Source organism: Leptonychotes weddellii, chromosome 13 (assembly GCF_054177405.1).
Source record: "Leptonychotes weddellii isolate Sample4059 chromosome 13, ASM5417740v2, whole genome shotgun sequence".
NCBI classification, from domain to species: domain Eukaryota; kingdom Metazoa; phylum Chordata; class Mammalia; order Carnivora; family Phocidae; genus Leptonychotes; species Leptonychotes weddellii.
In genome coordinates this window covers 774658-794056 of record NC_138381.1, presented here as the reverse complement: position 1 = coordinate 794056, position 19399 = coordinate 774658, and the positions used below count along the sequence as shown (strand labels likewise).

The window sequence follows — 19399 nt, the reverse complement described above, 5'->3', positions numbered from 1 at the left end:
CTTGTGGGCATGAGCTGTTCCCATTGGGCAGCGAGGGTCACGGTGCTGGGCTGTCACTCGAGGGGGTCAGGTGCCTGGGGAGCAGGTAATGTTCCTCCGTCTTTTCTGTCTAATGCCCTGACTGCTCGTGAAGAAAGAGAAGTCAGTGAGTTCATGGGACCAAGGCTGTAAAGGAAGTACAAGGAGTCCCCTGCACAGAGATTAATTAAAATTATTAGAGAGCCAAGAGCCATTAAGCAATTTGACCAATTCTTCAAAATTCAGAAGTGTGTACTTTGAGTAGGTATGTGAGGCAGATTGCCATACCGATTTGACATGATAGCCTTCTTCTGTTTTGTTCATATTGTATTCTTAACATGAGAACTTTCTGCACTGTATTTTACCTTCACCTGTCTTCCTTAAACATGTAATTGCAAGTAAGTTCCATAGAAATGAATAAAAATCACTATATAATGCCCCCAAACTAAAGGCTATTAAATATAGATTGTGTCTGTTATGAGACAGAATAAGTACTATCTTTCTCAGAAATGTAAGATCTTGATTAAGGAGTCAGAAAAGGATATATTTTTCTGTTTCAAAATATGTATAAATTGTTTATACATTTATTTTATCTTACAATTACAGCTATTTCTCTACCTCTCCTTTTTGAATGGGTCCATTATAAAGAATATAGAAAAGCAGAAGGAAGGAAAAGTGGATTGGATAGTTAGGAGAGAAAATAAAATTAAGTGATAAGACAGGCATTCTGTTGAGTAATACTCAGCATGAGATCAGTGAGTAACTTTGCTGCCTGGTGCTTAGCTATAGAAAACATAATAGTGGGAGCACAGACATGAAGCTTGAAGGGACCAAATGAAAAAATAATTAAAATAGACATTCTTTTGTAAGTATACTTTCTGGCTATTAATAGACATATACTTATCACTTACGAAGATATCTTAAGATTTGTTTCACATGTAATTTTAAAGAACATTGCTATTTTATAATATGAATTAAAAAATAGCTTCCCCCCCCCCACTAGTTCTAGTCCTTATGTGTTTATTGTATATTTGAGGAACATGGAAAAATACAATAGTTACAAAACTTTTTTTGATGTCCTGAAAACATCTTTAGGAACAGGTGTGGCACTGATGAAACTCAGATGCCAAGAAGTATTTAGGAAATAAGTTTGTAATAAGTTGAATATGGTCTAAAAGTCAGTGGTATGGCTGGTAATGTTTTTGATAATGTGATATGAACTTACCTCTTGTTCTGTTAGCTTTCAGAATAAATTGAATGTAAAGACATAGGTCTTTTCCCATGTGAAAAGAGCCACTAAAAGGTAAAAATAGATCCACAAGGCTGTTGCCAGATCTAAAAGGGAGATTGACGGAGGGAGGGAGGGAGGGTCCAGAGTTCCAGGGAGAGAGAGAACTTGAGTAAGTTTTGTTACTTATGTAGGATGGCGTCTCAAGTTAAGTATATAACATTTCATCTACTCTGTATGACCTTAACGTTCTATAGTGCTGACTGTTAAATTTTATAGATGATTATTATACTAGATATTATATAGATAATCTAAGAATTTACACACTGTATCATGTAGAAGAATCACTTCTTGATAAGGCTTTCGTCCTTATCATTATCAGTTACCAGTACGGAACCATCTGTAAAGCTACCAGCGCACGGTGATTTTATGTATCATTTTCTTTAATTCTTTTGTTCTGTCAGTTACGTGTCAGTCAATGCCATTCACAATATTAATATAAGGATTTTACATCTTCATTTTATTCACTCATTAAATCATCTTTAGTGCTGCTTCTCATCGTCATTGCTGGACCCAGACCTGAAATAATGGCAGATTTGGGAAGAACCTTCTGGTTGGAGCCCTCTCGTCTTTTATTGGGGGGCAGTTAACTGTTTGTACTTGGGAGCTGACTAAGAGAAGTTAATTTTTAGTGACTGTGTCTATGTGAAATAAATTTATTTTGAAAGTATAAGTACAGATAAATTCCTGGTGTTACCCCCATTCCCCAAAAGTTATTTCTGAAGTATTATTTGTCAATTGAAACTTTAACTCTGGTGTGCTATTGTTTCCTTGAGTTGATTATACTTCTTCTTTTTTTTAAGGTAAAGTGCAAGTTAAGAGTTCAGACATACAAGTTGGAGACCTCATCATAGTGGAAAAGGTTGATGCATTTTTAATATATTTTAGACCTGTCTATGCCAGTGATTAACATTTAGCTTGATTGCAGTAACTTTGAATCTGAAGAAAAATTGTTTGAGACAGTTATTTTAACTCTTAACTTCTTTGTGTAAGATATGATATACATGAAGAAAAATTAGATTTTTCTGTAGTCTGTTTTGCTTTAGTACATTTCAGTGTATGCAGGTAAAATTGTATTTTGTCTAAAATAAGACGTGTTAACTGCTTAATATTGCATTATCAGAATTATTTCATTTGACCAAAGAATTATATTAGTTAGAACCTATTTAGAATATGTTTCATTTTCTAAAACCTCCTTTTATAGATAGATATATTACACATAAGTAATTGGATATTATTCTTGGGATTTAGAAACTTCAAGAAGGAAAGGTCAATGGAAGTAAGAGAATATTAGAAAGAAAAGGCTTATTAGGTTATTGTAGGAAAAGGCCATTAAGAAAACCCCTCAGTGTCAGACTTGGAAGTTTTCAGGTGCCCCAGTGGGTGACTGGATGGGCCGCCTGCTCTGGGTGGAAGTGCTTCTGCACGCCCTGACTTCTCTGAGGAACGGTGGATGAATGGACCGCCTCTGTTTTTTCTTTTCCTTTTCTTTTTTTTCCTGTTTTTAAGGCGCTAGAATAGCTTTTAAAAAACATTCTTGTTGGAGAAGTTGTACTAGGGCCTCTTACAAGAATAGTTTGAACCCTTGCTGCCATCTGGTGCCATGTACCCAGCCTGAGCCACCTCGTGGAGATGTTTGGTACAAAAAGGTCTTTTTCCTCAAGACTAAAGTGGGCTTTATCTTGCTACAGTAATCTCTGTACAGAGAATGTTGTTGGGTATGTTTGTTTGATTTTACAAAATGGGACAAAATTGAACATACTGATTTTGCAGCTCATTTCTGTAGCATTCAGTTGTCTGGACACTGTAAGTTACTAGCTTTTGATCCATGGTTAGATTTTCAGGTGGTGTCTGTGTTCTCTGTTATTATAAAGTGCTGTGTGAGCACCCTTCTATATCCATCTCTGTCTGTTTCTGTAGGATAAATGCTGACGTGAGAGACGATTGAGCCATACGTGAGTCCAACACCAGTGTTTATTACCTCACAGTTTCTGTGGTCAGGAATTGGGGTATAGACTGGTGTGGGTCCTTCTCAGGGCTGTAGTCACCAGGTGGCCGTCACCTCCAGCTCTCTGGAGGGTTGTTGGCAGGCTCAGGGCCTCAGTTCCATGAGATTTTGGCTGGAGGCCTCCCTCATTCCTGCCACACAGTGTGAGCCACAGCTCACAGTGGCCTGCCCAGAGGAGGTGGGAGTGCCCACAGTGTGGACTCGCGGGCTGGGACCTGGTGGCAGCGGTGACATCCATCACCTCTTGTTTCCCTTGGAAGAGACGGTATGGTGTTGATGGTGGGGTTTGAAGAGCAGGTAGTCTCTCGTTGTGGATCAGGGAATGCTATTTGGCCTCATTTCCTTTGCTCTCCTGTTTAGGCACGTTCTCCTTCCCTTTGCAGCCTAGGTTGGTGGAGTGGTGCGCCCTTTGGTGCTTCCATTTTTACTGAGTAACACGTGAGCCCTTCTTGGCCACGTTGTAAGAGCTCATCTCTTCAGTCATATAGGTGGATGTGAAAGATAGACATCTAGATCTACGTCTGGGCATTCCCCTTGAGCTTCTCGCTGGCCTCCCAGGTGTGCTCTCCACCTGCGAGAGGTTGATGAGTGACGTGGGCCTTTGTAGACATCCAAGTAAACGTTTTACTTGAATGTGGTGGTAGCTCCATGGGCAGCGCGGTGTGGATAGTCCTCCCACACTAGATCCGTATTGTATACGAGCATGCGTACGGTCCCTACCTGACCCTGATGTTCACAGATTTGGCAGCAGAAGGACTTCTGAAATATTTTCACTAACCTTTAGGAAATGTTGTTGTACAGTAAAAAATAGGGGTGGCCTCTACCTGACTTAGTTTTTTTGTATTTCCAGTTTACACTCATATTAAAAAATTTGAGACATAATTTCTAGTAATTACTATGAAACGATAAATTTTTAGTGGATTTATGTTTGTTAAACCAATTTTGTGGTTTTTGTAGTGATAAAAGTTACTGGTTGACTTAACCATCATAAAGAAATAGTAACGATATGGTTGCAAATGGCTTTGTCCTTTTATTTTTTATTTAAGGATCCTAGCAGTACTTATCACTAACCAGAAAAGTAATTTCTCTGTTATTTGACCATACTGCTACTCAGGAATTAATGCTTGGATATTTCCATGGTGGATTTTATGTTTGAGGGTAGCCCTTCTAATTCTGTATCTGAATGTGAAATTAAAATTAGTGTATTAATAGTCATTGTATGGGTCTTTGAAGTGTGTTCACCAAATCTGGACCAGTGTCTCCTCACAGGAGAGCAGCAGCCTGGGACAATGGGAGAGAGTAGAATGTGGGCTTTCATGTTAGATGAATCCGGGTATAAACTCCTCGTTTTCCAGCCTCAAACTTTCCCTCGGAGAAGCAGCTCATTGACATGCACTTAGAAAGTGGTAGGCTAGAACTGTACAGAGTCAGGGTTAGATCATGCATGCAGGGCGAAGAAAGAAAACCCAAAGATTGTTTCCTGGCTTAAGAAGGAACCCTCCTAAGAAGTACCTAAAATTGTAGACAAATATGTCGACTTAAATATTATTACTTGAGGAATGTGTCAAGTAGGGTAACTGTTTGGAACAGGAGACTTAGAAGTTGAAGGTTGTCCAGGTCCTAACATCAGCTCTGAAGTCCAGGTGTTTGAGAGGGATCCAGAGGACACAAGCAGAGCAGGATTGAAGGTGACACTTGAGGGTCCTCCTTCATTACTCAGCCTAAACATCTTTTTTAACAGCTAAATTTGAAAGACAGTTTCTTTATCCTGTTTTTTTGAGGGAATGCAATTTAATAAATATTTTAAACAATTTAATAAGTATTAGCATGCATATTTTAATACCCAGAACAAACACTACAAAAAATATGCATAGACATACAGTCTGAGATACTAAGATGGACTCCTGAAAAGGGTTCAGGTAACACACAAGAAAGGAGGAAATTTGAAACTGAAGAATGAATACCAGAGGAAACCAACAGAAAACAAATAATAAAATGCAGACTTATACTCTAATGTGTCAGTAATTACTTTTATTATGAATAGTCCGAATATACCAATCCTGAGATAGAGTGGATAAAGAAGTGAGACCCAGGGCGCCTGGGTGGCTCAGTCATTAAGCGTCTGCCTTCGGCTCAGGTCATGATCCCAGGGTCCTGGGATCGAGCCCCGCATCGGGCTCCCTGCTCCGCGGGAAGCCTGCTTCTCCCTCTCCCACTCCCCCTGCTTGTGTTCCCTCTCTCGCGCTCTCTCTCTCTGTCAAATAAATAAATAAAATCTTTAAAAAGAAAAAATAATTGCCAGTTGATATCCGCAATATATATAGAAAATTCAGCATCATGATGACGTGGAGTTTATTCCAGGTACCTAAGGCCCATTTCAACATTCTAAAATCACCCAGTGTAATCCACTCTATGAACAGGCTGAAAGAAAATTATATGATCATATCAACATGTGACTACATCCAACACCCATTCATGATAAAAACTATCCACAGTCTGGATTAGATGGTAATTACCTTAATTATGTTTAAAGGGCATCTGTAAAAACATATAGCCAACATCATACTTAACAGTGAAATTCTGAATGCCTCTCCTTTCAGATTGGGAGTAAGTCAAGGATGTTTGTTCTTAACCACTCTTATTTAACTAACATTTCTAGCTACATAGAATAAGGCAAGTAAAGGAAATTAAAGGAATTCAGATTGGAAAGGAAGAAATGAAAATGTCCCCATTTGCAGACGACATGATTGTGTATATAGACAATCCCAAGGAACTGATGAAAAACCTGGAACTAATGATAATGAATAGGTTCAGCAAAGTGGCAAATTATAAGATCACCACTCAAATATCCCATTTCCAACATGTGGAAACTGAAATTAAAAATGAAGTACTCTTACAGGCACTACTGTGAAAACAAAATCTTAGGTATGCTGAAAATAACAGTGTGTTCATGAAAGTAATGAAAGACACTGTAAAATTCCAGTTTTCCTAAAATTGAATATAGGTTTAATACAATTCCCATTAAAATCTCAGCGAGGTTTTTTTTTTTCTTTTCTTTTTTTTTTTTTTAGAGATTTTATTTATTTATTTGACAGAGACACAGCGAGAGAGGGAACACAAGCAGGGGGAGCGGGAGAGGGAGAAGCAGGCTTCCCGCTGAGCAGGCAGCCCGATGCGGGGCTCGATCCCAGGACCCTGGGGTCATGACCTGAGCCGAAGGCAGACGCTTAACGACTGAGCCACCCAGGTGCCCCGAAGTTTTGTTTTTTGTTTTTACTTTTTTAGATAAAATAAGCTTATTCTAAAACTAATTTGTCAAGGCTAAAATGGCAAAAACAGCCTTGACAAGGAGAACAAAGTGAGAAGGTTCACTTCCTGATGTTAAGGCATACTACCTAGCTTTATTTCCCAACACAGTGTGTAAGAAGAAATAAAGATCAGTGGAACGGTGTGGAGAACCCAGAAATAGACACACCCAAATGCTCAAGTGATTTTTTTAAGAAAAAAATTCCATTATGATAACATTAAAAAGAATAAAATACTTATAAATAAAATAATTGTTAAGAATAAGCAACAAAAGTGCAAAACTTGTACTTTGAAAACTACAGAGCAGTGTCAAAATATACTAAAGAAGACCTAAATAAATGGAAAGACATCATATATATCATGGATTAGAAGTATTAATATTGTTAAAATGGCAGTACTCCCCAAATTGATCTACATATTCTGTGCTATCCCTCTCAACATCCCAGCTGACTTTTTTGCAGAAATTGACAAGCTGATTCTAAAATTATATGGAAACACAAGGGACCCAGAATAGTGAAAAACAGTTTTGAAAAAGATGAATAAAATTGTAGTATTCACACTTTTCCATTTCAAAACTTTATTCAATGTTAGAATAACCTAGACAGCGTAGAGCTTGCAAAAATTCAGAATTGAAAGTTCAGAAATAAAGCCTTAAATTTGTGGTTAATTGCTTTTCAACATGGGTGCCTAGAAGACTCCATGGGGTACAGGGGTGTATTTAGGTGAGTGCTTTTTTTTTTTTTTTTTTTTTGACCCAGTACTGTTTGTGAGATTCTCCCATTTTGTTGTGTGTAGCCGTAATTCATTCATTTTGTTGTTACGTAGTATGTCTTTTATCCATTCTACTGTTGCTGGATATTTGGGTAGCTTATTAGTCTTGCCTATTAGAAACGATAATTCCATGTCATACTTGGCTCAGTTGGCACACATTGCTAGCGTGTATATACCTGAAGAGTGGAATTGTTGGGTTTTGGGGTGTGCGAGGTTCCACTTCAGTAGATACTGCAAATGATTTTGCAAGGTAATGTATCCAGTTATACTGTAATGAGCAGTGTGTAAGAGTTCCTGTTGCTTCACATGTTTGCTGACAATTCTCATTGTCAGCCTTTATACCTTAGCATTTCCAGTATGTATGTAGTAGTTGTGGTTTTAACACGCATTTTCTTGAAAAATAATCAAGTTGGACACCTTTTCATATGATTTGGGGAATCTTTCTTATTTGGGAAGAGCCTGTTAAAATCACTTGCCATTTTTCTTCTAAGTTATCCCTTCTTTTCTTAACCGTTTATGGGTCATTGTGTATTCTGTCTGGGAGTTTCTTATTAATTATTATATGTTGCAATTATTTTTTCCTCCCTGGTGTGCTTTGTTGAAGAGATGTTCTTAATTTTGATTAAGTCCACTTTATTAATCTTTTCATTTGGAGTTAGTTGGGGATTTTTGTTTTGTTTTTTAAATTTTTGTTTGTGGAGAAGGGGGAATCTTGTTAGGGTTGGTGGGGAAGAAATTACTCCCTACCAAAAAGTTGTGAAAATATTCTGTAATATCTTTTAGGGCTTTATAGTTTTGACTTTGACATTTAGAAGCAGAATTCATTTGGAATATATTCTTATGTTTTGATTGATAGAGAGCTTTAGTATTTATTAGCTCCTGTCATCTCCTATAGATACCTAATAAATTAGTTTCTCAATACCGTTTATTGAGAAGACCACGGTGTCCTCGTTGGTCTGCAGGAGCACCTTTCTCATTAATCTAGTGTCCATTTTTGTGTGAGCCTCCCTTCTGGAGTCTCTGTGTTCCCATTGGTATAATTATCTATCTTAGAGGAATACCATCTTGTCTTAATTGCTCTACTATTATTAATATTTTAGTTTTGTTATATTGTAGAATCAACCTTCCACGTTTCTCACATTTGTCTTGTTCATTCTTGGCCTTGGCATTTCCCTCTAAATATTAGGAATACCTTGTCAATTCCTCTCAAAAAACATGTTACGATTTTGATTGGATTTGTGTTAAATATATATATCACTTGATGGGCACATGACATCTTTGCATTCTGATTTTAGAGAGTGATGTATTCTGTGTGTTTAGGTTTTATTTAACTTCTCTCAATAATGTTTGATAGCTTTTGTTTAGAGAACTTGTCTTTTGTTAGTTATAGTCTAACCTTAGTTTTTCTTATTACTGAAATGGGCGTATTTAAAAAATACTTTCTTGCTGTTCATTACTCCTATTTATATACTTGTTTCCTAGGTCATTAATTTCTGTTTTTATATTTGCTTGCATCCTTGTACTTTCTTTGGGGTTCATTGGCTCCCCCCGCCCCTGCTTTCAAGTGGATATTTAGCTTGTATTTTTAGCTTCCTTTATATATTGTATGCATTTAATTGTGTATATTTTCCTCTTAACACTTTCCTTTGGCTCTGGCAGAATGGTTTCACACACTTTGCTGCGCTGAGTTTTTATTATCATTCAGTTAAAAATATTTTCTAATTTCCATTGTGATTTCTTTTTTGACCTAATAGTTCTTTAGTTGTTAATAATTGACCTTTCTTTATTCATGTTAGAAAAAGGTAGCTTTATCCCACAACATATCGTTTTTACCTTTAACGACTTATATTTGTTTTTATTGCTTGCTTACTGACAGGTAATCCATTTCTTTATCATGTGTGGGTAAATCTTTACTTAGGTCTCAAAAAATATAAGTACTTCATGAAATTGTGTGAAGTGTTCTTACTATATATTTTTTCTTTAGTTTGACACAGCTTTTCCAATTGACAAAATTATTAGTAATGATTAAATAAATATACGAATAGCGAATACTTGTATAAGTTTATATGCTGTAAGTACCTTTGAGTTTTTGTCCTTTTCTGCTTTATAAAAGAATGTCTCTCAAATTTATAGGGTTTACTTTTTTGTCTGCTCAGTTGTACATTTATTCATTTATTCAACATTCAGTAAGTGTTTTATTTATGATGTGTTCTGTTTTGTGTTAGGCTTTGGAAGAATCCTATTCTCACTTTCCAGGGTTATTTAGTCTACTAGGGAGAATATAATTTATTATAGGGCAAAAACTACTATATTGTATGTGTGAGTTCAGTTAACAAAGAGGCCACAGAAAAGGCAATATTTAACATTTTTCAGAAATGGAGAAGTTTTCAAGTCATCACAAATGCTGTTTTCATGGTTTGGTAACAGGGGAAAGAATCGTTAAAAAAGTCCAACTAAAAAATGAATTTAAATATAAATTATACAAATTGTTAAATTATTAATGTTAATTGCTTCAGTATAAATTTTAATTATAACTGTTTTTTTAGTTAGTTGTTTTTACTAGCTATTTCTACTTTGTAATAGAATGGTATTACTTTATAAACTTGCATATAGATAATTAGTGTTTTATATTACTCTCTGCAGAATCAAAGAATTCCATCGGACATGGTATTTCTTAGGACATCAGAAAAAGCAGGTATTTTTATTTGTATTTAAATTGCTGATCATTTAGTATTTTAGCAGTTTAATTTTCATTTTGAAAGGTAAAAGTTAAATTTATTCTTATAAAAAGTTTTCTTCGAATGATAATACATTGAATTCATTAATTCTAAATCACATTTAACTGTTGATATTTAAAATGAAAATCTTTAGTGTATATGTTTGTTTTAAAAAATATAATCCTATCACAACCTTTATATCAAATGAGTGCTTTCATTCAAAGCTATATTGATATCTAAGTAATTAAATGATGTTGCTTGAAATTTGATTGCTATTCTGTATTTGCAGTTTTATTAATTCAGCAAAAGTTTATTTACGTTTATTTACCATAAGATGGGTGGGGGGAACAGAAGAGGAAGCAGACAGTTTGTGTAGGTGAGTTGAAGTGGGCTTCGCAGGATAAATGATACTTATATGACCTGAGCTTTCACCAGCGAGAAGAAGGTGGAAAAGGGGAAATGAGATGGAAGCCTCATGTGGTCAAGGAGAAGAACTGTGTGTTCATTAACAGAAGAGTTCAGCTACACCTAATAATCAAGTACACTTGATACATTTACTTTATTGTGTGTTACTCAATGGGAGGTTTTGTTCTTCCTGTGGAGCAGACTAGAGAGCTCCTCTTCCAGTGCATTCCCTTTCTTCTCAGAAATACAGCTGGACTCCGTTTCCTGTCCAGTGAGATGGGGCTGTGCTCTGAGGGCTGGCCAAAGGAGGCCAGCTGGCTGCTTCCAGACCTGGTCTTCACCTCTTCTGTAGCTCCATGGAGCCATGTGTCTCGAGTAAATGCACCCGGGGTTGTTGCAAGGCTTGGATTATTCTCCAGAGTTCTGAAAAAGTTGCTTTGGATGATTTTTACTGATGTTCTCATTATAGTTCTGGAGAAATGGATTTTCAGAGATTTTCACATTGCCATCCCTGTTTACATCACCTATTGTTTATGATGTTTGTCTTTGTTTCTAAATGTGTTCAATATAATGAATAGAAAAATGTTTGCGTTTGAGAAATGCTTTCATATTAATGACCCTTTTAATGATTGTGGTAGAAATATATATGAGATTAAGAACATTATCCTAAATATGGAAATGTTTTTTAGATAATTAACTTAAAAGAAATAACAGGTTTTGTTAGGGGATAAAAGATGAAGGAAATCCAGCACTTTAAAACTGGAAGATGATGAGAACTGTCCATTTTCTAGAGGAGGAGTCTGAGGGCTGAACAATATGAATGCCTTGTTGAAGATCATGTGACTAACAGCAGTTTTAGTTCTTCAGCCTCTGAATGACTTATAGCCAGCAAAACATAGAATATTAGAGCATTAGGCAAATGAGATACTCCATATTATGTTAGCTTTGGATAAATAACATATCTAAACTGATGACTTTTTTTTTTTTTAGAGATTTTATTTATTTATTTGACAGAGAGAGAGAGCACAGCAGGGGGAGTGGCAGGCAGAGGGAGAGGGAGAAGCAGGCTCCCCGCCGTGCAGGGGGAGCCCGATGCGGAGCTCGATCCCAGGACCCCAGGATCATGACCTGAGCAGAAGGCAGACGCTTAACTAACTGAGCTGCCCAGGCGCCCTAAACTGATGACGTTTTAAAAACATTTTCTTTCCCTCTAGTTTTCCTTTGGGTTTCATGTTATAGGGACATGTTGTAGTATAATGATACTTAATATTTTGTAGGTCCTGGATCTCTTTGAGAATCTTTTTTTTAAATTTTTTTGAAAGATTTTTATTTATTTATTTGACAGAGAGAGAGCACAAGCAGGGGGAGCATCATAGGGAGAGGGAGAAGCAGGCTTCCCCGCCGAGCAGGGAGCCTGACTCAGGGCTCGATCCCAGGATGGTGGGATCATGACCTGAGCCAAAGGCAGACGCTTAACTGACTGAGCCGCCCAGGCGCCTTTAAGCTTACAGTTCTCAGTTTTATTATTTTTTTCTATTAAATTTAAATTGTTACAATTCACTGATTGTAGATATACAGGTATTAAAATGTCAGATTGCTATTTCATGCTGTTCTTCTTCTTTTTCTGAAATGGACCAAATAGCTTCGCAGCTGGATAAAATGTGTGTCATGATATTGCTTTAAATCAGGAATTCTTAGCTTTGGAAATTCTGTTTCTGTGACTTTAAGTGATTATTTTAAGTTTTTTAATTGTCTCGTTTTCAAAAGTACACATACTCAGAATTTTTTGTGTATCAACTAACACTATTGATATTATTACTTTTCAGTTTCAGTTCAGAAGAATCTGATAGTGCATTGTCTACTAAAATAAAAATCTTCAAACCCTAGCCAGTATAAAAGTCTTAAATCTGTGTGGTGTGTCGGAGCTTGGACAGTTGCAGCTCAGGGAGTCTCTTTGTGGTGTCATATTGACTGTGTATTAACACAGGGCTTCCTGTGGGGCCGGCATCTAATTGTTTAGAATGCAGATGAAGCTGTTGATGGATCTGGGGACTGATGGCTTAAATTCCAATTAATCAATTGCTTCATCAGTTTCTTAATTCAGATCAAATATCTCCTGAATGCACACAGTTCTTTTAGTGGTATTAAGAGAAATTAATGCTTTAGAACTAATTTTCATCAATCTCTTATAAATGCCAATATCTTTTTCACTTGTCTCCTCAGTGATGACCTTATGGTTTAAGTGTTTGGGACATATTACAATAGCTCAGCCGTCACCTGTTAGTGGTGCAGGGGTAGGTAAATGACACTGTACTCATCCACATTCTCTCTTTGGTGCTATTCATCTTCCCACCAGCTTAAAAATTTCATGTGGAGTCATTAAGTCATATAAATGATTTAGAAATTAAGTTTAATGGCAGACGATCTGGTATTACATATGTGAAGTCAATGTCTGTTTTTCTTTTGTTGGGCATCTACTGTGCCCATCTCTCTCAGAGCTATTGGATTCCTGAGCTGTTGCAGACAATCTACTAATATTACAGGATAACTTATCACCGTGTATGACAGACTCCGGTGCTCAGTCTCATCGTGTCCCATCACTTACTTTATCACCACTTGAGGCAGCTCTCCTGTGTGACACATAGCCTAGTTGATCTTCATTTGATTGTCATTAAACCTGTCCTTTCCTGTCAGCTCTTGTCAATTATACAAAATAAAATCAAGTATTCATAAGAAGTCTGTAACGGGATATAAGCAGACCAATTTAATAATTCATTTTTGCTGAGCCTTCACTGGCCTCCATTGTAGCTAGTGCTTGCTGTTAAACATTATTAGATGTAGTACGTGTAAGACACGGCAAGTTGGCCATACTTCTGACTTTGCTACAGTTCATTCTCTTTTTTTAAATCCTGTCAGTTACTGCGAGGTTGGTAATGTGAACTGTACTTGAAGATAAGCAATATGTCTATTGCCCCTAAATTTTTAAAGCAGCATATAATTATTTAACGTGAAGCATGTCCTTTTTTCTTTAAAGAAAGACAACTATAGGGGCGCCCGGGTGGCTCAGTCGTTAAGTGTCTGCCTTCGGCTCAGGTCATGATCCCAGGTTCCTGGGATCGAGTCCCGCATCAGGCTCCCTGCCCAGGAGGAAGCCTGCTTCTCCCTCTCCCACTCCCCCTGCTTGTGTTCCTTCTCTCGCTGTGTCTGTCTCTGTCAAATAAATAAATAAAATTAAAAAAAAAGACAACTATATTGCTTCCAGTGTTTAATAAGTTTACAGAACCTAGGTATTACTTTCACTTTTAGAAACAGAATATTTGAAATACAGAAGACTCTAGAGATTCTCCCTTCTTATTTTCTGTATTAGAAAGCAAACCTAGAGCAGAGCTGTTGGCACTGACATCTCAAAGTATGTGTCAGACGGAATCTAGAATCCGGTCCCTACGCGGCTACTTTTGTATCAGAACACACATAAGCACATACACACACACGTATAAACATGCATATATTTTAAGAGGAAAAAAAAAATCAAGTTTGAAAAACTGTTTAACTGTAAAATAACATCCACTACAAATTTTCCTATCCTCCTTTTCAGTTGAAACCAGTTTGTAAAATATTCTCCTTGTGGTGGGTCCTTTGGCAAGTAATGCATAACAAAATTTATTTATGTGTTTAGATGTATCTTTCAAAGTACATGTAATCAGACAAAGGTCTCCTGGGTAAGTCTTCACTTGATACAGTAGATGACTCAGAAGTCATTTCATAGCTCTCCATCTTCCGGAGCCTTGGGAAAGTGACTTGGCCTCCGTGACCCTCCTGGAATCGTGCTGGTAGCACCGCAGCAGAGAGCAGCTACAAGGCTTGGAAGTGCCATTGGTGAAGGGTCTGCGTGGGGCACGTTCCAGATCCTGAACTGTGATTAGGTGAAGGTGCATTGGCTGGCGGAGAAAAGTAGTAAGAGCAAGAAAACGCTCGTGGTACGTGCAGGACTACAGCTTCTTCCAGAGGGCTCAAGGGAGAATGCTTCTAGCACGGATGTGGGTTTGCACAGACCCGTTTCAGTGTTAGGACACTATGTAAGAGGTGTCCTGGACTGGGCTCGGTGAAGATACGTTCTGACTGACCTGTCTACCTTCACTAGTTCCCCAGACTTGAGAAAGAGGTCGCTAAATGAGTTCCCGGCGTACGGCTCTCACTGGCAGACTTCAGTAGATTTTCCTCTGAATTTTACAATGCAACTCTGAAGTCAGTCCGATTCCCCCCCACCCCCCGTGCAGATGAAAACTTTAGTGGGGCGAGGTAAGTGGCAGGGAGCATTGGTGAGTGAGGTGCAGAGCTGGTGTTCAGCTCAAGACTGGCCCTTCCTGCTGTGCCCCGGGAACAGGAGCCTCTCTTAGAGCGCGGCTGACACTCGGGGCCACGTCGCTCTTCACTGGCGCCCTCGGTCTTACCTGCCTTAGGCTGCTGAGCAGCACTCCTGCCCCAGGTCATGAGATACCAGCAGCAGGTTTGAAAACAAACAGGGTCTCCACAAGTTTCCAAGTGCCCGCACTCCAGGGGGGAATCACCCCTGGTTGAAAAGCGCTGGAGGACTTTTTTGTTTTCATTGAAGAGAATCCCTAAGTGTCCAGTTATGTATCTTTTGAGACTAATTAATATTCTTCAGAGATCCTCTCAGTAAGAACAAACTGATTCTGTGGCATTTGCCTCCGTGGGGAAGAAGCTTCTGCTCCTGCCAGTGCAGCCCAGAATTCGGGGGCTGGCTCCATCTCCCTGCTGCTGCCAGGCTAAGGCCAGGGCGTCACCCTGCAGTTGGGGAGAATAGCCTCTAAGCCATGTGTATCCAGTGGTAAAGGGTGAAAATCTGACTCCGTGAGTTCAGACACCACTTTTGACCAACAGGAAGTTGATGTGGGGCCAGGAGCAGCCCCTAGAAAGCCAGGAATTCAAATCTGGTCAGGGACAGGAGGGGGGTGGTGCATGCTACAGGGCAAATGGACTTCACAGAATTAGGTCAGCCAAATCACAAAAAAGAAACATGTCTGAACAACCAGCACTCAGAATGTTTGATGTTTGTATAACAGTTCAGAGTGTTCACTAATCAACTGTGGCGGATTTTATGTGATTGTACAGCAGAGGGGTTTGAAGTCACATGGGCCTCCTGATGGCATTGTGCCGTTCATCCTGCCCGTCCCAGTGAGACCTCAGGGCAGTGCACCTCTAAGCTTGAAATAGGGGCATGTTCCCTACCGACTGTCCAACAGGACCTCAAATATATATAGGCCAGGACTGGCGCTTAGTAGATGCTCAGTAAATATTAGTAGCCTTCTTGTTCAGAGAGAAATGACTTTTTATTATGCATATATGTCTCCATATATTTTCTGAGGAGTGTGGAACAGTTTCTAATCAAGAAAGTAGATACCATATTTATTTCTTCTTAGTTTGGAGCATTATGTTAGTTTCTCCCCATAACGATCTTTGGAAGGTATTTTCTAAATGAGCCAGGCCCCAAAGAAGTGTACTTGTATTAAATCCCATGTCCCTGAATTCCTCTCCCTGGCTCTTTATCTGCCCTCCTCCCCACCCCCCAGTGGTCTCTGTAATTGTGGTCCTTTGGCCCTTGAGGTTCAGAGGGATCCCCGTCATGGCAGAAAAGACAATTAAACTCACAGAGCTAGTCTACTGCTTTGTGAAGGAGACTTTTCTGGATGCTACGGGTCTTCTTTCCCTCAACTGTACGTTGTAGCTGCTTTTCATTTCCAGCCGAATCCCTGCCCCTCTGACTTTCACAGAAACCGCTCCATCTCATTTCTAGAACAGGACGTTGGGTGTGCCCCAAGTGATGGAGTGTGGGTTCTGTTTTAGAATCTTGAGTCTGGGTTACTTGTCAGCACTACATGTGTGTCCCAGAACTTGTTTTACTCCTTTGGATTTTGCTCATTTGCCTCTCTGATTATTAGACGAAACACTTACTGAGGTCAGTAGGACCCTTGGTCCCCGGAAGAATGTTCTCGGTGTAGTGGGTGTTGTGTGGATTTTGAGTACACGCGGAAGAGAAGCAAGCTGTGTGTAAGCCCGTGTTGAGGAGGGGCGCAGCCGCGCCCTGTGACTTGGGGTACAGGTTGGCGGCACTGCTGCATTTGCTGCAAAATCTTCAAGCCTGTGTTTCCATTTTTGAAGCTATCAGTAAATCTCTTCTTAACATTTGTCAGTGTATACAGTCTCCCCACCACTATCCAGTTTTATTTTTGTTGTTTTAATTATAAATATCTAATAGTTTGTTTTAACCATTTTAAATCACCTTAACAATTTAACTGTTAAATAACCATATTATTTCAGCTGCTTTTTGGGTAAGTGATTGTTTTGTTTTGGAGGGAGAGAGAGAGGAAGAGAGAAGGTGGGGGGGACGCAGAGGGAGAGAGAATCCTAAGCAGACGCCACGCCAAGCGCGGACTCAGTGTCATGACCATGAGATCGTGACCCAAGCTGAAATCAAGAGCTGGACGCTTAACTGACTGAGGCACCCAGGCCCCCCTGGATAAGTGATTTTTAACAGGTTCTGTTAGATACCAGAAAACTCAACCAGCATCGTCTGGTTCTGTCTTCTGAATCTAAGCAACTTAGAAGCCACCACATTGGAAGTTTTAGGCCCTCTTCTCTACTGGGTGACCACAGCCTGTGAGCAGCCACGGGCTTTTTTGTAAGGCTGTTCACCTCTTTCCCTCTACCAGTAACCTTACGATTTCTGTATCTTCCTTTAAAGTTAAAACCTGTTTCACCCAGGACACTGAGAGTTACGCCATCAATGCTAATAAATAACTAGTTTAAAATATTGTGAAAACCTTTTATTTAATGTTTCTGTTTTGCTGTCTTCTGGATAAAAGGGAAGAGGCCATGAGATAAGTTATTGACGAAATTAGCTGCTGAAGTGGAGAGGAGGTGTAGTCGGCCGATAACTGTCATAGCGTGAGCGCTGGTAAACGACCGCGCATGCAGTCAGCCGTCCACCAGAGCCGCCCTGGTGCTGAGTCGCATCGATCGGTGGCAGAGTGTCAGCAAAGTTGATGGATGGGGCCAACACTGACAGACAGCAGAAGGGAGCCCTGAAATATAAATGTGAGAAAAGTACCAGGAAGGGGAGTCTCCATCTCTGCAGGTGTTCAAATATAAATTGAAATGTGGGTTTCTGTGGTGCAGTTCCAGTTATCTGCAGCGTTTCTCTCTTTACTGTAGCGATCCCATGTTTGTACAATTGACCCTTGAACAACCCGGGGCTTAGGGCTGCTTACCAGCCCCCCACCCCGCCCTGCCCATCCCCCACTCACCATGCAGTTGGAAATCCACATATAACTTTGGGCTCTCCCAGAACTTAACTACTAATAGCCTGCTGTTGGCTGGAACCCTTAATAACATCAAGTCTGTTAACACATTTTATATGTTCTCTGTACTACATGCTGTATTCTTACAACAAAGTAGGCTGGAAAAAAGAAAATGTTTTTAAAATCATAAGGAAGAGAAAATACATTTATAGTGGACCCATTAAAGGATCAACTTTATAATATTTTTGTTGATATATCTTTGTATTAATCTGAATGCATTTTTAAAATATACTTTCAGACATTAATTTTTTTAGAGCAATTATGGGTTTTCAGAAAGGTGAGAGGGAGGTACAGAGATTTTCCACGTACCCTGCACTCACACACGTATCGCTTCCCCCATCATCAGTAGGCCCCAGTGGAGTGGTGCGTTTGTTACCAGTGATAGACCCAGCCCAGCACGTCGCTATCAGCCGGAGTCCACAGCTGACGTGAGGCTTCGCTCTTGGTGGGGTGCCTTCTGTGGGCTTGGACAAATGTAGACATGTATCTGCCATATGGCATCATACAGTGTTTTCTTTCATGATACTATTTGTAAAAATCCTCTGTGCTCCATCTATTCATTCCTCAGCAAACACCGATCGTTTTATTTACTCCATAGTTTTGCCTTTTCCAGAATGCCGTATCAGATTGTCTTCTTTCAGTGAGTGGTGTGCATTATGAGCTTTCTCCGTGTCTTTCATGGTCTGACAGCTCATTTCTTTTTAGCGCTGAATAATTCTTCATTGTCTGGATGCACCATAGTTTATTTATCTACCTATTGTAGGACATCCTAGTTGCTTCCAGGTTTTGGCTGTTATGAGAAAAGCTGCTGTAAGATCCGTGTGCAGGTTTTTGTGTTGACTTAAGTTCGCACGTTCTTTGGGTAAGTGCCAAGCCGCACGGTCACTGGATTATACAGTACGGTTGTGTTAGCTTGGTGAGACTTCCGCCCAACTTCCACAGCGGCTCCGCCACGTTGCGTCCCCATCAGCAGTGAGTACGAGTCCCTGCTGCTCTCCCATCCCCGTCAGCGCTGGGCACCGTTCTCATCGGTGTGCAGTGGTGTCTCCTTGTGGTTGAAACTTGTCTCCCCGATGACACAGGACGATGTGGAGCCCCTTTTCATGTGCTTATTTGCCACCCGTGGGTCTTCTTTGTTCAGGTCTGTAATCCATTTTTTTTTTTTTTAAAGATTTTATTTATTTATTTGAGAGAGAGAGAATGAGAGATAGCACGAGAGGGAAGAGGGTCAGAGGGAGAAGCAGAACCCCCCCCCCCCCCCACCGCTGAGCAGGGAGCCCGATGCGGGACTCGATCCTGGGACTCCAGGATCATGACCTGAGCCAAAGGCAGTCACCCAAACAACTGAGCCACCCAGGTGCCCTGTAGTCCAATTTTTAATCAGGTTATTTTCTTATTCTTGAGATGTAGGAGTTCTTTGTATATTTTGATAACAGTCTTTTGTCAGGTGTGTGTTTTGTGAACATTCTCTCTCCCAGTCTGTGGCTTGTCTTCTCATTCTCTTGAT

The 19399-nt window shown here is 39.5% G+C and overlaps 1 protein-coding gene across 1 annotated transcript in view; it reads left to right on the top strand.

Annotated features, from left to right (window-relative positions):
* Positions 1 to 19399, top strand: part of ATP9B (ATPase phospholipid transporting 9B) — a 242509-nt gene that overhangs the window by 60000 nt on the left and 163110 nt on the right. Inside the window, exons 6-9 of the mRNA XM_081802518.1 lie at positions 2110 to 2168; positions 10035 to 10086; positions 10756 to 10864; positions 17510 to 17564. Coding sequence (XP_081658644.1) covers positions 2110 to 2168; positions 10035 to 10086; positions 10756 to 10864; positions 17510 to 17564 — 275 coding nt within the window. The remainder of the gene's footprint in view (positions 1 to 2109; positions 2169 to 10034; positions 10087 to 10755; positions 10865 to 17509; positions 17565 to 19399) is intronic.